The following is a 16,968-nucleotide window of genomic DNA, read 5'->3' as shown; positions in this document are numbered from 1 at the left end:
AACCTAACAATTCCACAACTACTACCTTATACACACAAGTGTAAAGGGATAAAGAATATGTACATAAAGATATATGAATGAGTGATGGTACAGAACGGCATAGGCAAGATGCAGTAGATGGTATAGAGTACAGTATATACATATGAGATGAGTAATGTAGGGTATATAAACATAAAGTGGCATAGTTTAAAGTGGCTAGTGATACAGTGGGTCTTGGAGTGGGTCTAGGGTGTCATGTATTACATAAAGATGGCAAGATGCAGTAGATGATATAGAGTACAGTATATACATATACATATGAAATGAGTAATGTAAGGTATGTAAACATTATATGAAGTGGCATTGTTTAAAGTGGCTAGTGATATATTTTTATATCAATTTCCATCAATTTCCATTATTAAAGTGAGCTGGAGTTGAGTCAGTATGTTGGCAGCAGCCACTCAATGTTAGTGGTGGCTGTTTAACAGTCTGATGGCCTTGAGATAGAAGCTGTTTTTCAGTCTCTCGGTCCCTGCTTTGATGCACCTGTACTGACCTCGCCTTCTGGATGATAGCGGGGTGAACAGGCAGTGGCTCGGGTGGTTGTTGTCCTTGATGATCTTTATGGCCTTCCTGTGACATCGGGTGGTGTAGGTGTCCTGGAGGGCAGGTAGTTTGCCCCCGGTGATGCGTTGTGCAGACCTCACTACCCTCTGGAGAGCCTTACGGTTGTGGGCGGAGCAGTTGCCGTACCAGGCGGTGATACAGCCCGACAGGATGCTCTCGATTGTGCATCTGTAGAAGTTTGTGAGTGCTTTTGGTGACAAGCTGAATTTCTTCAGCCTCCTGAGGTTGAAGAGGCACTGCTGCGCCTTCTTCACAACGCTGTCTGTGTGGGTGGACCAATTCAGTTTGTCCGTGATGTGTACGCCGAGGAACTTAAAGCTTACTACCCTCTCCACTACTGTCCCGTCGATGTGGATAGGGGGGTGCTCCCTCTGCTGTTTCCTGAAGTCCACAATCATCTCCTCCTGTTTTGTTGACGTTGAGTGTGAGGTTATTTTCCTGACACCACACTCCGAGGGCCCTCACTTCCTCCCTGTAGGCCGTCTCGTCGTTGTTGGTAATCAAGCCTACCACTGTAGTGTCGTCCGCAAACTTGATGATTGAGTTGGAGGCGTGCATGGCCACGCAGTCGTGGGTGAACAGGGAGTACAGGAGAGGGCTCAGAACGCACCCTTGTGGGGCCCCAGTGTTGAGGATCAGCGGGGTGGAGATGTTGTTACCTACCCTCACCACCTGGGGGCGGCCCGTCAGGAAGTCCAGTAGGTTCAACGTATGACGTAAAGGTAACATAAGGGTAATGGCGGACTGAAGGGATTTATGTAGAGCACCTCAAGATAAAACATAATATTCGAAATATCTGCTAAATTAGACTAAAATATTAGCACTACTTAATCTGGTGAGTGATAACCTTCAATCTGGACAATAACACAAAACAAATCCTAAAACTAGAGACATTTATCGACAAATATTACGAAAACAGGCAACAACCAAACATGACGGAGAGTAAGACAGGGGAACCGATTACAAAACGAAAACGTGACTCTTCTACAGACACTGATGACTTAATATTCTCACCACCGGGAATGGTAAAGGTCGAAACCGATCTGTTAAAATCAATAAATGACAAACTGGGTATACTTGAATTAGTTAGTAAGGATATAAAAGAGTTGAAGGCAAGCCTAGAGATGAGTGATGAAAAAGCTGCGACATTGGAGAAGCAAACACACGCGCTAAAAGGGACAGTCAATAAGATTGAAACCGAAATGAATGGAATTAAAAAGGAGAACACCGTTCTGAAGGAAACCTTACTAGACATACAAACTAGATCCATGAGAGAGAATTTGGTACTTACAGGTATCCAAGAAAAAGAAGGAGAAGTTCCTGAATCTATAGTTAGAGAGTTCCTCCTTACAGCGCTTCAGATTCCACGCGAAGTTATCGACAAAATCCAACTTGAACGCGTTCACCGCTTCGGACAGAGAGGGCAGAGGTACGAACGCCCAATCGTTGCCAAATTTGCTTCATTTAAAGATAAAATAATGGTTAAAAGCCTGGGTAAAAGACTTGCTGGGACCAAAATTGGCATGAATGATCAGTTTCCGAAGGAAATTGCAGAACGGCGCAAAGTTCTGTATCCAATTTTCAAAGAAAATAGATTAAAAGCGAAACGAGTAGCTCTCGTCGTTGATAAACTATATATTGATAACCAGTTGTTCAGAGACACAAAGACTACTCCATGGTTATTTTAAAAATTACAAAGTTCTCATAGACGAGGGAAATAAACACAATTCAAGCCCGGTTACTGATTGTAACAATACAACAAAAAATATAGCTTTTCTATAAATCTTCACATATAACTAATTAAACACACAAGCACTAATTCAACATAGTGAAGATAAAAACTAAGTAAACAGAAGGCACAGTATGTGTGGATGGTATGGTTTGTGTTTATTTTTTATTTTATTTGTTATGTTTGGAAAGTTGAGTGAGTGAGTAATGAAATGGTTGCATATCCCAGAGCCAATGTATTGCTGTGAGCCGGGTATGAGAGGGCTTTCAATGTTGTTCAGATGATGGATATACCTTTATAATGAATTATACGTCTTATTTATTTATTGTCCTATCATGGAGAACTACATTTTTTATTTATTTTTTTATAAATTATATCTAATTATTTATTATCCTATTTTAATGGTACGGTCCATGGCACTATACCCTAGACACCCACCTGAATGACCCAGATACTAAGGAGAAGTCCCTAACTGTTTTATGTGCCCGCTGTAAGCGGTCTGTATGCAGCTAAAATGAGGTCAGAGACCAAGAGCAGCACTGCCCCCTCAAGATTCTGAGCCTGCTTGGCAGGGTTGGTCCTGCAAAGCCAAAGCCCCATAAAGGGAGAGCATAATATACAAGGAAATTCTCAAAGCTGCTAATGAGAACCTTGACGACCTTGTACCTAGCCGGTGGGGATTCCGGTGGGGTGCCCCCACCCAGGCAGTGGCAGTGCTGGCAACACTAGCTGCAGTAACCCATGGGGAGGGGGTCACACTCGGACATTCAGAGAGGGGGTATATTATTGTGGCCCTGGCGGCACAAAATCAAAGTCGGACTGCATGGAGATGCGTGGGGACATGGTCATGACGGGTGGCCGTATTGTGGGTGTTTCAGGAATAAGGTGTACATTTGACCTCCATTATCTAGGATATGACAATGGTAAATAAATCTCTCAATTTTTGCTAATTTTTTGTGCGGTCTTGCAGGCCTTCTCATGCAGCTGCAACTGCAAGTGCATTTGTTAATCATGACCCATTTTGAGTTGGGCTCTGGGATGGTGCAATTGTTGAGAAAGTGAGCTTATGGTTGTGTGGGGGTAAGGGCTGAGTGTGTGTGGGTGTATGTGTGTATCCCACAACTGTTGCGAAGGAAGAAGTAAAAGATGTTAGGGACAATAGAGGATGATCCACAGATATATATAATACAAATCGAGGTGAGGGCAATGGAAATGCATATGGTAATTGATCTTCTTCAATTCGGTAAATGGCACTGTATGCTCTTTTCAAAGAATGGATCCCAGTCGGTTCAGGGCTATGGGATACAGGGGGTCGAGGGTGGTCTACCGGGCATTGGGATGACAAGCCATCTCGAGATGAGGCCTTTTAGCGGGTGGAATAGTAGGGACCAATTGGAGGTTTACTTAGTAGAAATGCAAATATCATGGTACAACTATATAGACACTCAATCATTAGGTTACTTTTTAATAGTACGTTTACAAAAATATATTCTGATTAAAAGAATGAAAGGTGTGTCTCATTATGGTAAGTGGTGAAATAAGTATAGCCAGTTACAATTGTAATGGCTTAGCAGATAATAAGAAAAGACGATCAGTATTTACCTGGCTAAAAGAGAAGGATTATAATATCTATTGTTTACAGGAAACCCATTCAACAGTTTTAGATGAAGTTTTGTGGAAAAAGAACTGGGGGGGCAAAATATATTTCTCCCATGGGCAAAGAAATTCAAAAGGGGTGATCGTTTTAATTAACAATAATTTTGATCCAAATGTGCAAATTGTCCGAACAGATCCTCAAGGTAGATGGATTATTTTAAATATGTTATTGGACAATAAACAAATATGGCTTGTTAACCTATACGGTCCGAATAATGATGATCCAAGCTTCTTTGAAAATATATATAAGAATTTATCAACTCTACAAGCAACACTAGACTCTATTATTATAGTGGGAGATTTTAATACGGTCTTAAATACCTCTATAGACCGGAAAGGAATTCACACTACAAACTATCACCCTCAGGCACTTAAGGAAATCATGAATGTCATGGATATATTGGAATTAGTGGATATATGGAGACTTAAATACCCTGATTTAGTGAGATATACATGGCGGAGGCTGAATCAAGCTAGTCGTCTTGACTACTTTCTTATACCATTCTCTCTGGCACCAAAAGTTAAAAAAGTGTTGATAGGGGACAGAATGCGGTCGGATCATCACATAATTGGCATATATATTTCTCTTACAGAATTTCCACGTGGGCGAGGATATTGGAAATTTAATCAAAGTCTACTAGATGATAAATTGTTTAGAACTAGGACAGAAGATTTTATAACTGACTTTTTCAGACATAACATAGGTACAGCAGATCCCCTTATTGTATGGGACACTTTTAAGTGTGCCTTTAGAGGCCATGCAATTCAGTACTCATCTATAAAACAAAGGGAATTTAGATCAAAAGAGTCCATATTAACAAAGGAAATTGAAGGACTAACAGTACAGTTAGATAGCAATAAAAACGGTACCATAGAGGCACAGAATAAGTTAGAGGAAAAACAAAAAGAAATGGAGGAACTTATTCAAGAAAGATCCAGTGTAATATATTATAAAAATAAAGCGAACTGGATGGAATATGGGGAAAAATGCACCAAATTCTTTTTCAATCTTCAATATAGAAATGCTACCAAAAAAAATGTATTAAAACTTGTTACAAATGATGGAGTCACGCATGATTCACCAAATGATATTTTGAAAGAGGAAGTAAAGTACTTTAAGAATATGTTTTCGTTTCAGGCTCCTCCATCTCCACTAACTGAAACTAATTGTATGGATTTTTTTCCTATTAATAATGTAAAATTAACATCTGTACAGAAAGACTCATGTGAAGGCCAAATTACAGAGGAGGAACTGCTTGATGCAATTGGGGCCTTTAAGGATGGGAAAACTCCAGGGCTGGATGGCATACCAGTGGAAGTATACAAAACTTTTTTTGATATACTCAAAGGACCATTATTAGCTTGTTTTAACCACTCCTATATAAATGGTAGATTATCAGACACGCAACAAGAAGGTCTGATATCGTTATTACTGAAACAGGACCCAAGTGGTATATATAAAGATCCAGTCCAATTAAAAAATTGGAGACCTCTTACACTTCAGTGTTGTGATGCAAAAATCCTAGCAAAATGCTTGGCGCATAGAATAAAAAAAGTTTTGTCAGATATTATTCATCCTAATCAGACAGGTTTTTTACATGGACGATACATTGGAGATAATATAAGGCAAGTACTGGAAACAATAGAACACTATGAAATATCGGGGACACCAGGTCTGGTTTTCATAGCTGATTTTGAAAAGGCTTTTGATAAAGTACGACTGGAGTTTATATATAAATGCCTAGAATATTTCAATTTTGGGGAATCTCTTATAAAATGGGTTAAAATTATGTATAGTAACCCTAGGTGTAAAATAGTAAATAATGGCTACATCTCAGAAAGTTTTAAACTATCTAGAGGAGTAAAACAAGGTTGTCCACTATCGGCATATCTATTTATTATTGCCATCGAAATGTTAGCTGTTAAAATTAGATCAAACATTAATATTAATGGATTAGAAATCCGTGGCTTAAAAACTAAGGTGTCATTGTACGCTGATGATTCATGTTTTCTTTTAAAACCACAACTAGAGTCTCTCCACGGCCTCATAGAGGATCTAGATACCTTTGCTATCCTCTCTGGATTAAAACCAAATTATGATAAATGTACCATATTACGTATTGGATCACTAAAAAATACACATTTTATATTGCCATGTAGTTTACCAATTAAATGGTCTGACGGAGATGTGGACATACTCGGTATAAAAATCCCAAAAGAAAGAAATGATCTCACTCCAATAAATTTTTATAGAAAGTTAGCAAAAATAGATAAGATCTTGCTACCATGGAAAGGAAAATACTTGTCTATTTGTGGAAAAATCACCCTGATTAACTCTTTAGTCATATCACAGTTTACCTATTTGCTTATGGTTTTGCCTACACCTAGTGACCTGCTTTTTAAATTATATGAACAAAAAATATTCCATTTTATTTGGAACGGCAAGCCAGATAAAATTAAAAGGGCCTATTTATATAACGAATATGAATTCGGAGGGCAGAAATTATTAAATATTAAAGCATTAGACCTCTCACTAAAGGCATCAGTCATACAAAAGTTATACTTAAATCCAAACTGGTTCTCTAGTAAATTGGTACGAATGTCTCATCCTATGTTCAAGAAGGGCCTTTTTCCCTTTATTCAGATTACACCTGCTCACTTTCGGTTGTTTGAAAAGGAAATAATCTCCAAAATATCCTTATTTTTTAAACAAGCCTTAGAAAGTTGGTTGCAATTTCAGTTGAATCCACCTGAAAGGACGGAACAAATAGTACAACAAATCTTGTGGTTAAATTCAAATATAGTAATTGATAAAAAAACTGTATTTATCGAAGAAATGTTTAAAAAAGGTATAATTTTTGTGAATGATATCATAAATAGGACTGGTGGAGTTATGTCACACATGCAGCTAACACAGACATATGGAAATGTCTGCTCTACCCAAAATTACAACCAATTAATTGCAGCATTACCACAAAAATGGAAGAGGCAAGTAGAAGGGGAAAAAAGTAAGGAACTTGTATGTCGGCCCTGTATTAAAGAACATAAATGGTTAAAGAAAAGTGTGATAAATAAAAACATATACCAATTTCATTTAAGGACCAAAAAACTGACAGCTGTGCCATATAAATTGCAAAATAGTTGGGAAGAGATTTTCGATGTACCCATTCCATGGCACATGGTTTATGAATTGATACGCAAAACAACGCCGGATTCAAAACTTCGAATTTTTCAATTTAAATTACTGTACAAAATTCTTGCAACTAATAGAATGTTATATATATGGGGTATACAATCTTCCCAGCTCTGCAGATTCTGTTGTGAGGAGGCAGAGTCATTAGATCATTTATTTTGGTATTGTCCATATGTAGCTCGTTTTTGGTCACAGGTCCAGGAATGGCTGAAGAATTGCAACATTTGCCTAGAACTAACGCTACAGATAGCAATACTGGGGGATTTGAAAAGCCATAGTCAATCAATCAATAATATAATAATTATTTTAGCAAAAATGTTTATTTTTAATTTACAATCTGTAGAAGCTATGAGAATAGGAAGGTTCAAATCTTTTGTGAAGCATCACAGCACAGTTGAAAAATATATGGCAAATAAAAATCCGAAATGGATGATGTTGGAAGATAGATGGGAAGGGTTGAGTGGAACTGAAGGGTGGGACTAATAACAAGATAAACAATGTAGGGCATACGGGATCTGTGAAATTTGTATAGGTGCGGAGCTTTTGTGAAATAGCACAGTTACAAGTGGAAATAAAATTGGATGGACAACAGAAATAGAGGAAGGACTAAGAACAAACACGAGAGAACTATTATAAAGTAGTCTGTGTCTGTAAAATAGGTATAAGATGTATAAATTGAAGGTAAAAGCAGAAGTGTTTATTAGTTTACTCCAATTGGGGGAGCGGTGGTAGGGTTGCGGGGAATAATAATAAAGGTATATTCTTTAAAAAAGTATGTATGTCTATATAGGTATGTGTATGTATATATGTATATATGTATGCATGCGTGTATGGATATATATATTTACCCAAAAAAATATGGGGGATTGGAAATGATGCAGACAATTACATTGGAAGCAACATTCTTTCCGCAATATTAAGCTGATCCACCCCAAAAAAAAAAAAAAAAAAAAAAAAGGAAGTCCAGTACCCAGTTGCACAGGGCGGGGTCGAGACCCAGGGTCTCGAGCTTGATGACGAGTTTGGAGGGTACTATGGTGTTAAATGCTGAGCTGTAGTCGATGAACAGCATTCTCACATAGGTATTCCTCTTGTCCAGATGGGTTAGGGCAGTGTGCAGTGTGGTTGCGATTGCGTCATCTGTGGAGCTATTGGGTCGGTAAGCAAATTGGAGTGGGTCTAGGGTGTCAGGTAGGGTGGAGGTGATATGGTCCTTGACTAGTCTCTCAAAGCACTTCATGATGACGGAAGTGAGTGCTACGGGGCGGTAGTCGTTTAGCTCAGTTACCTTAGCTTTCTTGGGAACAGGAACAATGGTGGCCCTCTTGAAGCATGTGGGAACAGCAGACTGGGATAAGGATTGATTGAATATGTCCGTAAACACACCAGCCAGCTGGTCTGTGCATGCTCTGAGGACGCAGCTGGGAATGCCGTCTGGGCCTGCAGCCTTGCGAGGGTTAACACGTTTAAATGTTTTACTCACCTCGGCTGCAGTGAAGGAGAGCCCGCAGGTTTTGGTAGCGGGCCGTGTCAGTGGCACTGTATTGTTCTCAAAGCGAGCAAAAAAGTTATTTAGTCTGTCTGGGAGCAAGACATCCTGGTCCGCGACTGGGCTGGTTTTCTTTTTGTAATCCGTGATTGACTGTAGACCCTGCCACATACCTCTTGTGTCTGAGCTGTTGAATTGCGACTCTACTTTGTCTCTATACTGGGACTTAGCTTATTTGATTGCCTTGCGGAGGGAATAGCTACACTGTTTGTATTCGGTCATGTTTCCGGTCACCTTGCCCTGGTTAAAAGCAGTGGTTCGCGCTTTCAGTTTTGCGCGAATGCTGCCATCAATCCACGGTTTCTGGTTTGGGAATCGTGGAATCCGATTGGTCGGACCAGCGCTGAACAGACCTGAGCGCGGGAGCTTCCTGTTTTAGTTTCTGTCTATAGGCTGGAAGCAACAAAATGGAGTCGTGGTCAGCTTTTCCGAAAGGAGGGCGGGGAAGGGCCTTATATGCGTCGCGGAAGTTAGAATAACAATGATCCAGGGTTTTGCCAGGCCTGGTTGCACAATCGATATGCTGATAGAATTTAGGGAGCCTTGTTTTCAGATTAGTCTTGTTGAAATCCCCAGCTACAATAAATGCAGCCTCAGGATATGTGGTTTCCAGTTTACATAGAGTCAAATTAAGTTCGTTCAGGGCCATCGATGTGTCTGCTTGGGGGGGAATATATACGGCTGTGGTTATAATCGAAGAGAATTCCCTTGGTAGATAATGCGGTCGACATTTGATTGTGAGGAATTCTAGGTCAGGTGAACAGAAGGACTTGACTTCCTGTATGTTGTTATGATCACACCACGTCTCGTTAATCATAAGGCATACACCCCGCCCTTCTTCTTACCAGAAAGATGCTTGTTTTGGGCTGCCTGTGTAAACGCAGTATAAGAGCACTGATGGTTGATTAAGGCTAAATGAAATGACAGCCCGACATGGTGTATCTATGCTCCTTAGATTAGGTTTCATTGACACGATCATTAGGCAGGTTTCCAGGTTTATTAGAGAAAAGCTATGTAGCAACAAAAAAACACATTTTATAAAGATCGACAACATTTTTATCCATTCGACAGGGGTGGATTTGTATGTTGTCGAATTTTCTTTATTGCGACAAATGGAAAATATGTTTTTCGAATAAATTATGATGCCGAATCATTTTTAATGTACGCAGGGCACGTGATGTCATTACGCAACTATAAAGCTCAACTACTGATTTAATCCTAAACGCCTACTGCTTGCTAAATCTATTTTTCAACTCTAAAAAGTATGTGTCATTGCAGGACAGGGATTGTCTGGACTTTCGAGACTGCCTGAATTGCTTCGCCTTGCTTTTCAGGTTGGCTCGATGCAAGTTTCACCATCCAATTTGTTTCCAGATCTACAGCAGGAGTGCAAGTCTCACCATGGCACAGACCGTGACGATACGTTGGCACATGATCGTTATTAGAATGGCAAATATTAGTCAATTCTTGCATTCTATCCATGCTGGCTTTTGCGGGTTACCTGAGACATGAAACAGATAGGTGGGAGGGTATACAGGCTGTCGCCTATTTATTATTATTTACTTTTAAATGTTTATTTAACTAGGCAAGTCAGTTAAGAACAAATTCTTATTTATAATGACGGCCTACCCCGGACGACGCTGGGCCAATTGTGAGCCGCCCTATGGGACTCCAAATCACGGCCGGATGTGATACATCCTGGATTTGAACCAGGGACTGTAGTGACACCTCTTGCACTGAGATACAGTGCCTTAGACCGCTGCACCACTCGGGAGTCCAATGCGCAGTTAGCCTAAATGGATCATGGAAACCAGTTCATTTTTATTCGACAGTAGGTTTTTGCAGAAAAGTTTTTATTTTAAGGCGTCGTTACAGTTCAACGGAAATACACCGTAACAGGCAATCAATTTTCGATGGAAATTTTCTAAACGTCGACAACAACAAAAATCACTGGATAAAAGTAATGGAAACATAGCTACTGACTCAGCTTTTCCCAGAGTGATATTCTGCTACTTGAGCAAAGCATGTAATAGAGAACTCTGTCATTATAGGTGACCCACAGAGCTGACAGTCTCACAAGTATTTACACACCTTGTTATGACATTTACATGTAGCCCCTGGGCTTTTGCTGAACCTGTCTCTAATCCACCATCATACCCTGTATACACACATTCATACATATTCATGCTCCCCTACTGCTATTCCCCCCTACATTTTACACACTTTGACATGTCTACATCGTAATCCAATACTATACTCTGTGTCTCCCCATGCAGCCAAACCATGTCCCCCTCCCCCTGGATGGAAGGAGAGCAGTGGGAGTGTTAACACTTCTAAACGGCTGTTCTACGTGGGTCAGTCATTGCCGTTCACCTGTCCCAAGGGCCACCAGGCAAAAGGCACCGCCTCCATCACCTGTAGGAGCGACCAGACATGGACCTCAGTCAGCACTGCCTGTGAGAGTGAGTAGAGGCTTTAAACTACTGTTCTTCAAGCCTGGTCCTGTAGATCCACATGGGGTGTAGGGTTTTGTTCCAGCCCAGTACTAACACAGCTAATCAGCTCATTATTGTACAAGAGAATGTGTTGCCAACTACCTTTATTTACCTGGTTAACTAAGGTTAATAAATAAACCATTAACCACTAAAACAAGTGCAGGGCTTGCCTTAGCAACATTGGCAGAAAGCAGATGTTGCTGGTTTTTAGGGATACAGTATTTTCAGACTAACTTCTGTGGAGACTTTGCTCAGGCATCTTTCTATGCCTGCTAAGTTAGGTTAGCGCAGGGCTAGAACGAAAGCCTGAACACAAAACCTACCTCATCAGGACAACCCAGTACACTACGCCGAGAGTGTCTGGTCAACAATGTAAGATATGACTGGTAGGTAGGCTACACCAACCCCTCCACCACATATTTGTATTTTATTACTCCACGTCCCAACGAGGATATTGACATTGGAACGAAACGACAATTTAAAGATAAGGTGTAGCATTCTTGGTCAACATAGAATAATTGAATCTTACTTCCTCCGTCATCCGTCCTCCTTCTCTGTTTCTCTCTCTCTCTCTCTCTCTCTCTCTCTCTCTCTGTTTCTCTCTCTCTGTTTCTCTCTCTCTCTCTCTCTCTCTCTCTCTCTCTCTCTCTCTCTATCTCTCTCTCTCTCTCTCTCTCTCTGTTTCTCTCTCTCTCTCTCTCTCTCTCTCTCTCTCTCTCTCTCTCTCTCTCTCTCTCTCTCTATCTCTCTCTCTCTCTCTCTCTCTCTCTCTGTTTCTCTCTCTCTCTCTCTCTCTCTCTCTCTCAACCTTCCTTCATCTGGTACACATCAAGGTTAGTGTTTTATTCAAAAGAACAGCCATAAAGTGTGTTCTCTAGGTTGTATCCGAAATGGCACTCTGCTCCCTATATAGTGCACTACTTTTGACCCTAGACCTATGGGCCCTGGTTTTAAAAGTAGTGCACTATATAGTGAATAGGGTTCCATTTCAGATGCAGCCTACAGTAGGTGGAAGGAACACCCATGTCCCAGAGGGTAGATGTGAGAGATTAGTTACAGTTGAGAATGAGTCACCATATTAATATTGTTGTTTACCGGGTGGGAGTTTACTCTGATATAATGTAGAAATGCGTACCAAATGACCTCCTATTCCCTTTATAGTCCACTACTATTGACCAGGGCCCATAGAGCTCTCGTCAAAAGTAGTGCACTATATAGGGAAAAGGATGCCATTTGGGAAGCAATCGAGGGCTGGATTCAATCCGTATCGCCGAAGTATCGTGGAAGATCCGTGTAAAAATGTAAAGGTAATTTCCGGGTGGGCCGACATACGCAGCGTTTACCGTGAATGCAGTCTCCACTACCGCTGGAACATTGCTTTTAATTGCCCTTAGTTCTCTAAAAGAGAAACACATACAGTTGAAGTCGGAAGTTTACATACACTTAGGTTGGAGTCATTAAAACTCATTTTTCAACCACTCCACAAATTTCTTGTTAAAAAACTATAGTTTTGGCAAGTCGGTTAGGACATGTACTTTGTGCAGGACAAAAGTAATTTCTCCAACGATTGTTTACAGACAGATTATTTCACTTATAATTCACTGTATCACAATTCCAGTGGGTCAGAAGTTAACATACATCACGTTGACTGTGCCTTTAAACAGCTTGGAAAATTCCAGAAAATGATGTCATGGCTTTAGAAGCTTCTGATAGGCTACTTGACATCATTTGAGTCAATTGGAGCTGTACCTGTGGATGTATTTCAAGGCCTACCTTCAAACTCAGTGCCTCTTTGCTTGACATCATGGGAAAATCAAAGCATTCAGCCAAGACCACAGAAACAAAATTGTAGACCTCCACAAGTCTGGTTCATCCTAGGGAGCAAATTCCAAACGCCTGAAGGTACCACGTTCATCTATACAAACAATAATAGTACGCAAGTATAAACACAATGGCACCACTCAGCCGTCATACCGCTCAGGAAGGAGACGCGTTCTGTCTCCTAGAGATGAACGTACTTTGGTGCGAAAAGTGCAAATCAATTCCAGAACAACAGCAAGGACCTTGTGAAGATACAGGTATAAAAGTATCTATATCCACAGTGAAACGAGTCCTATATCGACATAACCTGAAAGGCCGCTCAACAAGGAAGAAGCCACTGCTCCAAAACCACCATAAAAAAGCCAGACTACGGTTTGCAACTGCACATGGGGACAAAGATCATACTTTTTGGAGAAATGTCCTCTGGTCTGATGAAACAAACATAGAACTGTTCGGCCATAATGATCATTGTTATGTTTGGAGGAAAAAGGGGGAGGCTTGCAAGCCGAAGAACACCATCCCAACCGTGAAGCACAGGGGTGGCAGCATCATGTTGTGGGGGTGCTTTGCTGCAGGAGGGACTGGTGCACTTCACAAAATAGATGGCATCATGAGGAAGGAAAAATTATGTGGATATATTGAAGCAACATCTCAAGACATCAGTCAGGAAGTTAAAGTTTGGTCGCAAATGGGTCTTCCAAATGGACAATGACCCCAAGAATACTTCCAAAGTTCTGGCAAAATGGCTTAAGGACAACAAAGTCAAGGTATTGGAGTGGCCATCACAAAGCCCTAACCTCAATCCTATAGAACATTTGTGGGCAGAACTGAAAAAGTGTGTTCGAGCAAGGTGGCCTACAAACCTGACTCAGTTATACCAGCTCTGTCAGGAGGAATGGGCCAAAATTCCCCCAACTTATTGTTGGAAGCGTGTGGAAGGCTACCCGAAATGTTTGACCCAAGTTAAACAATTTAAAGGCCATGCTACCAAATACTAATTGAGTGTATGTAAACTTCTGACCCACTACGAATGTGATGAAGGAAATACAAGTTGAAATAAATCATTCTCTATGCTATTATTCTGACATTTCACATTCTTAAAATAAAGTGGTGATCCTAACTGACCTAAGACAGGGAATTTTTACTAGGACTAAATGTCAGGAATTGTGAAAACTGAGTTTAAATGTATTTGGCTAAGGTGTATGTAAACTTCCGACTTCAACTGTACAGTCATGGCCAAACGTTTTGAGAATGACACAAATATTAATTTTCACAAAGTTTGCTGCTTCATTGTCTTTAGATTTTTTTGTCAGATGTTACTATGGAATACTGAAGTATAATTACAAGCATTTCATAATTGTCAAAGTCTTTTATTGACAATTACATGAAGTTGATGCAAAGAGTCAATATTTGCAGTGTTGACCCTTCTTTTTCAAGACCTCTGCAATCCGCCCTGGCATGCTGTCAATTAACTTCTGGGCCACATCCTGACTGATGGCAGCCCATTCTTGCATAATCAATGCTTGGAGTTCGTCAGAATTTGTGGGGTTTTGTTTGTCCACCCGCCTCTTGAGGATTGACCACAAGTTCTCAATGGGAATAAGGTCTGGGGAGTTTCCTGGCCATGGACCCAAAATATCTATATTTTGTTCCCCGAGCCACTTAGTTATCACTCTTGCCTTATGGCAAGGTGCTCCATCATGCTGCAAAAGGCATTGTTCGTCACCAAACTGTTCCTGGATGGTTGGGAGAAGTTGCTCTCGGAGGATATGTTGGTACCATTCTTCATTCATGGCTGTGTTCTTAGGCAAAATTGTGAGTGAGCCCACTCCCTTGGCTGAGAAGCAACCCCACACATGAATGGTCTCAGGATGCTTTACTGTTGGCATGACACAGGACTGATGGTAGCACTCACCTTGTCTTCTCCGGACAAGCTTTTTTCCGGATGCCCCAAACAATCGGAAAGGGGATTCATCAGAGAAAATGACTTTACTCCAGTCCTCAGCAGTCCAATCCCTGTACCTTTTTCAGAATATCAGTCTGTCCCTGATGTTTTTCCTGGAGAGAAGTGGCTTCTTTGCTGCCCTTCTTGACACCAGGCCATCTCCAAAAGTCTTCACCTCACTGTGCGTGCAGATGCACTCACACCTGCCTGCTGCCATTCCTGAGCAAGCTCTGTACTGGTGATGCCCCGATCTCGCAGCTTAATCAACTTTAGGAGACGGTCCTGGCACTTGCTGGACTTTCTGAAGCCTTCTTCACAACAATTGAACCGCTCTCCTTGAAGTTCTTGATGATCCGATAAATGTTTGATTTAGGTGCAATCTTACTGGCAGCAATATCCTTGCCTGTGAAGCCCTTTTAGTGCAAAGCAATGATGGAGGCACGTGTTTCCTTGCAGGTAACCATGGCTGACAGAGGAAGAACAATGATTCCAAGCACCACCCTCCTTTTGAAGCTTCCAGTCTGTTATTCGAACTCAATCAGCATGACAGAGTGATCTCCAGCCTTGTCCTCGTCAACACTCACACCTGTATTAACGAGAAAATCACAGACATGATGTCAGCTGGCCCTTTTGTGGCAGGGCTGAAATGCAGTGGAAATGTTTTTGGGGGATTCAGTTCATTTGCATGGCAAAGAGAGACTTTGCAATTAATTGCAATTCATCTGATCACTCTTCATAACATTCTGGAGTATATGCAAATTGCCATCATACAAACTGAGGCAGCAGACTTTTCTCAAAACTTTTGGCCACGACTGTAGCGTATTCTCACACGAGCAGTTACACATACTGATACACGACTTGACCCATGAACATAATGTGTTCAACTCACACAAGCATTTTTTTAGCAGCTTTAGCTGCTTATGTAATATCTCGTGGACGGATCTACGTAAACATAACTGGTGCCATAGAATCTGTGGGGAAGGAATGGGATGTGTGGGATTACAAGCAGCAGTAGGTCCAGGGCTTAGGCTTTTCCATCACTGTTTTTTTGGACAAATCACAATTTTGCAGGCGTAAGCATCTTTCCAATTTTGGAAGGGGAGGGTCCATTCGTCCCATAACGTGCAAAGAGAGAAGGTGGAGCTCGCCATTCTAGCGTCTCTTCATCTCTTAACAAGTATGGACCCAGAACTTAACCGCGCAGCTGACCAATTACGTGACACTTTAGTGTAGAGTTAACCAAGATGACTGTTTAAATAAACTGAATGTACTGCTGTTGTTTCACCCACAACACAGAGGTTAGAAATGTGGAAGCCAGCAGATGGTGAGCACATAGGCCACTTAAAACAAGATTAACATGGGGAAATCTCTGACGCTCAGGTTGTTTGCAAAGCAAAATCATTGCTGCATATTCTAAACCATTTCCTGTTGCGCTGTGTTTCCTTCCAAGCTTGTGTGTTTCTTGAATGAATGGTGGGAACATACAATTTGGAATTAGAATGGGAGTTCTATGGGGATGGATCTGTACATGTACAAGTCTAGTGTAATATAGAAAATCCTCTTTAACTGAATGAGTCACCATTTCTAGTGTGGTGGAAATTATCCAACCATTATGTAGGTTGGTGGAAATCCCCATTGACTGAGAACGAGGGGTCTCCATTATGTAGATGTGTAAAGATGATGAACTATATTCATCAATCTGACTCCATTATTATGTGAATGCTACAGACCCACAGTCGTATCCAGTGGTGATAGCAGCGGTTGCGATCCTTGCGTCACCATTCAGAATACTATGCACGTGTCGAGGTTTACTGTTAATATAATTATTAAGAGGTTAAGGGACAAAGAGCTAATATATTTCATTCAGTGTCCTAGCGTTAAATGATTGAGTTAACCTTAGCTCAGAGATGCAAAGTTAGAGATTGAGCATATATGCTATGCATTTTGTGAATAACATTTACCATTACACATTTC

At 40.9% G+C, this 16,968-nt stretch overlaps 1 protein-coding gene across 1 annotated transcript in view; it reads left to right on the top strand.

Annotated features, from left to right (window-relative positions):
• The window catches only part of LOC120030287 (sushi, von Willebrand factor type A, EGF and pentraxin domain-containing protein 1-like), a 93,560-nt gene that overhangs the window by 60,388 nt on the left and 16,204 nt on the right, over positions 1-16,968 (top strand). Inside the window, exon 35 of the mRNA XM_038975623.1 lies at positions 11,010-11,195. Coding sequence (XP_038831551.1) covers positions 11,010-11,195 — 186 coding nt within the window. The remainder of the gene's footprint in view (positions 1-11,009; positions 11,196-16,968) is intronic.

This window comes from Salvelinus namaycush, chromosome 36, assembly GCF_016432855.1.
Source record: "Salvelinus namaycush isolate Seneca chromosome 36, SaNama_1.0, whole genome shotgun sequence".
Classification (NCBI taxonomy): Eukaryota; Metazoa; Chordata; class Actinopteri; order Salmoniformes; family Salmonidae; genus Salvelinus; species Salvelinus namaycush.
Note: the sequence above shows the minus strand (reverse complement) of the source record. Positions and strands in the feature narration are given on the sequence as shown.